This window comes from Saccostrea echinata, unplaced genomic scaffold (assembly GCF_033153115.1).
Source record: "Saccostrea echinata isolate AGI-Se365-2 ecotype Australia unplaced genomic scaffold, CSIRO_AGI_Sech_v1 ptg000008l, whole genome shotgun sequence".
Lineage (NCBI taxonomy): Eukaryota > Metazoa > Mollusca > Bivalvia > Ostreida > Ostreidae > Saccostrea > Saccostrea echinata.
The window spans coordinates 12759213-12767063 of NW_026889757.1; the positions used below are offsets into that span (position 1 = coordinate 12759213).

General features: G+C 32.1%; 1 protein-coding gene across 1 annotated transcript; it reads left to right on the plus strand.

Annotated features, from left to right (window-relative positions):
* The first annotated feature begins 406 nt into the window (after window positions 1-406).
* Window positions 407-6832, plus strand: LOC133181095 (max dimerization protein 1-like). The gene is made up of 6 exons (XM_061315639.1): window positions 407-561; window positions 676-766; window positions 1832-1861; window positions 2595-2709; window positions 3154-3331; window positions 3773-6832. Exons 1-6 carry the CDS (start codon window positions 489-491, stop codon window positions 3892-3894), a joined length of 609 nt encoding a protein of 202 aa, XP_061171623.1. The 5' UTR covers window positions 407-488; the 3' UTR covers window positions 3895-6832.
* Window positions 6833-7851: the final 1019 nt, after the last annotated feature.

The window sequence follows — 7851 nt, forward strand, 5'->3', positions numbered from 1 at the left end:
GTTCTTATGGCCAAAATTGTGCTGTGCGTATAACTTATCTTCCCTTATTTTTGAATGATATAAAATGCAAAATGTAGCGATAAATTTATTGCATGTTATCTTTAAATTTTCACATATATGCTTAATAGAATTATAAAGACAGGAAAAAGATGCTATCTGCGACTACACACGTTTTTCATGACTGAACATTTTCACTATTGCATATTTTAAGCAAATCGATTGCGCATTTACTACTGAATAACACCTTTTCAGCCAAATATGGAAGCAGGGGCGTGGTTCTAAGTCCTGAAGAGCATTGATGTAAAACAATTTTTCATTGGTTGATGAAAAGGTCACCGTGTGTTTTCGTCCAATAAAATTCGTTTTGCTGACGCACTGCACTAACAGGTAAACAAATCCTGCGTTGACTGCCTCAACGTGTACGCTGGCAAAACAAACGAGAACTGTCAAAGGGATAACAAGTGTTTCTGCATAGTCTGAGTTTGAAGATGGAGAATTGCAATGTGTTTAATATTGAACAATTAATTCAAGCTGCAGAGTATCTGGATAGAAGAGAGAGAGGTAAATATTGAAAAAAAAATAATTTTGTGTTTCGCCACGTCATTTGGAAGTGTTTTAATTTTTGACAGTTACAAGGAGTACGTGTGAGTTCACATGGATTTATCTATTTTTCAGAGGCTGAACATGGTTATGCTTCTACTGCACCTATGCCGGAATATTTAGCTAGCAAAAAGAAAACAAAACCAAAGAAATCTCAGGGAAATCGGTAAGTGGAAATTCTTCTTTCGATTTTGTTGATTACTCAGCTTTCACGTGTACGAAGCAGTCGCCATTTTGAAATCAGCTGACATAGTCGTTGAGTTTTATTTCCTTTTGCTTTAGTGTTTTTGATCTGATTATTTTTCTTCATCTATAATTAGCTCATTGAAACATCAAACAATTATTTTCCTTCAGAAGTTTTGTTCGATTTCGCGTACTTGTTGCATATTTTTGAGTTGCATTAGCCTCCTGCTGACTGTTCATATGACCTACTTCGCCATTTTGATTTCACGAAAATTCAAAACAAAAACTTTGAGGAGGGATAGGGATATATGGTATTTGTTAAAGTTAATGTCAAATAAAAAACGAATATATCGATATGCTATTTTAAGGTTAAACTACAGGGGAGTTCACTCTGATTTTTTAAATTCAGGAGGAAAGCTCTTCGTGTTGTCCAACCGATAGGACACGTAGTAACGGTCGTTTAGGAAAAAGGCGCACATGTGAAATGCATGCTTATATTAAAAGAAACTGAAGTTTTTTTCCCCAAAACATTGAAAAATTTAAATGCAATAGAAAATTATATCAAATATCTTGATTGTGAACTGAAAAAGGAATAGATAGGCAAGAAACCGCCAAAATAACACAGCCATCTGCTGCTAGGGACAGGTGTTTGAATATTTCCCAATACGAGATCCAAATTTTCATGGCCTCAGAATTATTTACTATTAATTTAAGAAAAAAAAATTACAGAAAAAATGAAAGAAAGAAAGCATCATCAATTGAACAGGTACCATTTGCACTTGTTGAGCTATTAGGGTCAACAATCCAAACAAAACGATAATCAAGTCTGCAAACCACCATGTCAGGCATGTGCATTTTCTGCACATGTACACAACACTGCATTGTTTGTGCACACCCTGAATCTGCAAACTAGCCTAATTATCTTGATAATATGTGATATATCTGGAAAATTGCATTAAGCAGCTGAAATAATAGATCAATGATAAAAGACTCCATGTGAAATCTGTTTTTATCGATGAAGTATTTTACATATGAATTCTATTTTCAGGTCTACACACAACGAATTAGAGAAGAATAGGTGAGTTAAATTACAATCATCTTGAAAACTGTAAACATGCTGGCTCAATGTGGGGCATGTCGGCCAGAACTACAAAAATCTGATAGTGTGTGGCAGATCACATGATCAAAACATTTAAAAAATCCCTAGCCAAAAGCTGTTTAGCACAAAGTGAACTTGACCCAGATTCTTTTTATATCTCAAGTGGGCGTAACTGTACTGGAGAAATTCAGAATACTTAATCAACAGTATTGTGTATTGTTAGCTGGTGAAATGATAAGAGCTGCTAGTCAATATTTATGAACATGCAGTTATAGGAGTTTATAGTGTATAAATACACAGCCACAACTGCTTTGTTTTTGTTGACGAGGTTATCAAGTAATAGATGGAGGACTTGGTTAGAGTGACCCAACCTTGAGCTGGCTAAACGAAATTCAGCCTGTTTTCTATCCAATTTAATTGGCAGGGAAAATATAATGATCCTACAAATGTGGTCATGCACCGAAATCTGCATGATCAGCTGTGCTTGCCTTTGAAGTTTGATGTTTACCAAGGAAGAGTAAATAATGTTGGGATATTTCCAAGCTTTAATTGGCCAAAGATATTTTTTTAAACATATGAATGTGATTAGATTAGATATTTACTGTGTGTGCATATTTCATTTTCCAAAATGAATGAAGTTTTTTCTGCTTATTTTTTTTTTTGTAAAAAAAAATGTTTATTCATGCTTACATTGACTTTTTTTCACCAATAGGAGAGCACATTTGAGATATTGTTTGGAGAAGTTAAAAGATATTGTGCCCGTTGGTGGTGATTCCTCAAGACACACAACCTTGGGGTTATTAACAAAGGCTAAAAGTTTTATCAGAGTAAGTAATCTGTGTTTTGTTGATGTAATCTTTTTAAGGGTTATCTCACTTAGTGTGACTTCATTTTTTTTTAACAGTAAGTTGTAAACATGTGTTATAATGCAAACTGATTTATTCATGATGCCTCCAGGAAATAGGAACTATTAGTGAAATTCTTTTATCTCATGCAGGCTGGTGTTGATTATATTGAGATATAACTAAATACTTCACATGTTCTGTTCATCTGATAGCAGTAAACTTATGTGACAGTATTGTTTAAACATATTTCAATTATGAGTTATTACAAACTTAAATTATATAATTCATTTTAATTAGAGATCACATTTTTAATACACACATACAAGAACATTTCGTTTTAAATATTTCAAGGTGAAGTATGAATGGAATGCAAAGTATGAAAAAAAACATGCTGACTTTGCAGGATCAATTGCTTTCTTTCTGTAGATGTTGGAAGACAGAGAAAGGAAAAGTCATTCAGCCAAAGTGCAATTGAAAAGGGAACAGCAACAATTACAGAAGAGATTAGAGTCCCTAATGCAGGGCCAGTATAGGCGACAGGAGCGCAGCATCAGTGAATGTAGTGCCACTACCAACTCAACTACCTCCTCAAATTCTGAAACCGGTTCGTACAATTTCTTCAAATTAAATTTTGTATACTGCGTGGATTTTTTTTTTTTTTGGCAAAGATTGTTCAGTGTTTGTAGTTTTGTGTAAATACAGAAGATAATTAACAAGCAGGTAGTCAGTATGTCAAAGTGTACGTACATAAAATGGGAAATAAAGTGGAAAAGACTCAATAATTTTTTTTTTCTTTGTAATCTGTCTTTGATAGTGGTAGTACCTGTTCACAGTTGTGTAGGTCATAAGACACAGTTTACTCTGTGAACTTATATGTGACAAGGTTCTTTCACTGATAAGAAAATGTTTACATCCCTAAATAAATAAATATAAAGTAACCCTTTCATGACTGCCAACCAAACAAATACAGGAAATACTCCTTTCAGTGAAACTGTGTTGATGAAAACATGTTTAGTAAAATATGAATGTAAAATTTTCTTTCCAGATGAAGTTGACATTTTAGGATATGGAAGTTCAACAAGTGATACTGATGAAAGCTGTGGCAGCGATGGTTATGATTCCAAACGATTAGTATTAAATTCATCTCCATATCCAGAGTCCCTATGAAAATAAATGAGGTCTGCATGTATGTCAAGAGACAGAGGGAAGATTTTTTTTTTCAATTTACTCTCAGAAAATATGTGTTTGTTTGTGTAAATATATGTGTATGAATGTATTACTTGTAGAGGAAAATTCAACATTTTTTTTAAAAGATCTGTTATACATAGTGTACAAAGGATTGGAATGTGTATGCTGTTGAAGAAGGGGATGCAATTTTTTTCTGGAGTTGAGAATGAAAAAGTACTAAGTATAGTCATATCTTGTAACTTTTCTCTTGTGAAGCCAAATATATATATTTCTGACATTTATTTTTTTCCAATGTTGTACAAAGAGCAGTGGACAATATTCTTTAGCCCTTTTCTTCAGCTTAGGTCTAATCAAGTGTACGTTTATAATTCTGAAATCTATTTCTGTTTATTTTGAAAGTGAGTTTTCAAAGCAACACATGTAGCTTTTACAAACTTATAACTTTTTAGTACCATATTTAACCTGTTTTTGAAGGAAAATCTAGAGGCAGTAACCATGAATTTAAATAATTTATGAAAGTGACACATATTACTGCAGTCTGATTGAATTGAAAAACTGGGTTAGTTAATAATACTCAGTTTGTTTTTTGCATGTTGAAGGGCAATTTTTATTTCCGTACGTCGGTACAGTATGTGCTTTACTGCAGAAGTCTTGCCACTTTTTTGGATGGAAAGTACTTTTTAGTTAAGGGGGCAAAATGTTTTTTATATTCTTCTATGATCATCAGGAATATTAGCTACGCAAATTACGATGTAAAGGCACTATTCAGAATATTTCACTGCTTGAAATACTGTTATTTTGAGGGGGTAAGAAATATTCTTTACCAAATTGGCTTTGTTAAATATTCAGGGTTATCTTTTGCTGTTGTGCAAATATTGATCTCAAGAGGAAAAAAAGCTGTCTTATGTAAAGTTGCTGAATGATACGAAGGGTTTATTTCAATGCTGGCTCTCAATGATATTACACATCAGGCCAACAAAGGAAGCTATCGTCCACCCAAAGTCTTCTGATGTAACCGGTGTGCCCTGTTTTCAATAAAAATGGAACTTCATAGGATTATACAGCATTTTTTCTCCAATATTTTTGTTGATTTTTACGTGTTTGGTTTACCTGTGCAATTAGTGTGGGTTTTATTCCAGAAGTGAAAGTTATGTATTATTTCAAAGAAAGAGTTTAACTGGATTTTCTGTAAATACAATTTTTGCAAATTCTGTAAAAATTCCAAAATTGGGAAGACTTGGATATAAATTTTCCCCAAGGCAGCATACGAAAGGTTTGCAAAAAATTTAAAGACAGAGGTCCGGGGTTATTTTACTGATAAAATTATAATATATTTATGTAATTGTATTGCCTGTCCTATTTGTATATAAATAATTTATTTTTATCATGTAAAGTTAACTTATTAAAAAAAACTTTTTAAACTTTGTAGAAGGGAGCATTTTCTTCTGCACCTTTTAAAACTTTTTTTTGTGGAAATGTTGATCTATGAGACAGACTTTGTCTTGCCAGATTTTCTGCAGTGCAAACAGGGCAAGGAGGAAAATTTGTAAATAGAGGTAGTGACAAGATATTTTCTCATGAATCAACATTTTTATTTATCCCTGAAAAAGTTTTACAAAGATTATATTAAATAAAGCTGTTTACTGTGATAATGGAGGTGAAAGATATTAATAGAAAATCCTTTTCTCTGTTCAGTTACTTTATTGTTTTTTTGTATACAAGAGTGTGAATCGACGAAAACCTTTAGAATTATATCCACACACAATTTTGAGTTAAATTGAACAGAGTAAGGAATTTTTGAGGTTGCTACTTACGCAAAAAAGTTTTTTTTTTTTTTTTTTATTCAATGATATCAAATCAAACTTGTTACTCTGACAGATAATTGTCGTATTATTGTGCTATCTTAATATGGACAAATTGGTGCAACATGACCTGTTATTTCTCAAGAAGAACATTGATCTTCAAAATATAATGCAAAGAAACAGAATATAGTACTATTAGATGTTACAGAAACATTATCAGAATTTTTTTAACAAATGAAATTGATCCAAGTAACAAGTTTTAAAGTTTTTGTGAAACTCTAATCTCTTTAATATTTTGTTAGACAATCAGGAACAAAAAGCAGTTAAAGAAATAATGCATGTACATGTGTATATAATATATATATTTGTGAACCAAATCCAGTGATGACGTGAAGAAAGACGCAGTCATTTGTGTATGTTTCCGCCATGTATATCTATATAGAGAATTCCTTGCCATTCCCGGTTAAAAAAATTATGTAATCTCGAGATACACAAGTTATGTTGTGACAAAGCACGTGGAATTAAACAGAAAAAGATCGGTGCAAAGTGAACAAGTATTAGATTGTGTGAACTTGCTGAGGTTAAAAAAGAAATAATTTTGTATTAACATGCTGACATGCAAACATCATTTTTACCAACTAGGTCATTTGATGGCAAATCTGTAAACGGACCGGGATTTAAAAATCCCAAAGTATATTTGGCTGTATATGTTGCATATTTTGTTTTTTCATCTATTGAGGTACCATGCATGCAGACTAGGTGATAATGTACAGTGGCCATTTTGATCTGCCGAGTTGGACAAAGATTTTATCACAAAATCTGTTCAGATTTTTTTTTTTTTTTTAACTTTGTAAAGAGGTAGATCAAATGGAGAAAAAAGTCATTTTTGTGTGACTTCAGGATTTATTTACATAAAAAAGCTGAAAAAAAAAGAATTGTTATTATATAGTGGATGGACACTAGGTATATATATGTATATTGTGTGTATGTGATAAATATGAATGATCAATGTGTAAGTTAGTTCAAACCCATAGAAATCATTGTGTATACTTGTCAAGTTGTCCATTATTGTTTTACCCAGAAATGGGAAATAAAATTTTATTGAAATCTAACAATCTTTTAATGTTTTTGTTTACATGCAATGCTTACTTGTAAGCAGTAAGTAGTGCAAGAAAACCAAGGTATGCTTTAAGGTCAAGATCTAGTAAATGATTTTAGACTGCATTTTTGATGCTAGATCCATTATGACATCATAATCAAATTAAACTTTCTTTTTTCCCGTACTTTACGGCTGTAATAGAATTATGTAGAAAATAAAGTATTTTCCTGGAATTCAATTTGAAATCATGTGAAAAGTAATCCCCATACCTATATTCAATTTAATATTATTTTAAAGAAGAGGCCAAGAACATACAAATTACCTTTTTCTGAGAGACTGTAGGCAATCTGGATACATTTAATTTGTCTGATATGGAAAAAAACTCCCATATACATGACTGATTTTCCTAATTTTTGAATAAAAATGACAGTTTAATATATGATTTTTCGTCTTGTTTGCCTACAAATTATGCCCCAAAACACCTTATTTGACCAAGCTATATTTATAAAGCTTCATTAAAGGAATTTATTTCTCAAATTTGAGAAATCTGTAGGCTCCTTTTATTTACTAGATCTTGACCTTAAGTTCGGGAATGTATTTTGCCATATTCTAGACATTTTCAAAGAGATAACATGATTTCAAATTGACATTATACGTAGGAAAGAATTGAGTTGATACATCTTGGACAATGGGAAGAATTGGTGAAAAGAAAGATCATTGATATTGTAAAGAAACTATTACCTAAAAGGAAAGGGAGGTGCTTTACTTAGTGTGAATAGTGCTTAGTTATTAAGCTGTGGTAGTTGGCTCTATAAAATCTGCAATTCATCAGATTTGATAGGTGATGCAGATCAAATTAATTCTCTCTCAATAAACTGGGTTTGCAGGTTAAAAGATAATAGTTTTTTTTTTCTTTAGCTTGCCTCCTGTCTGCATGGTCCACAATTTTTCAGCATGAATGCTATCTTTATCCTTGTCAGGGTGTATAAAACTAGGAGCTATATAAACAACCTGGCTATTATATCTGACCTGAGT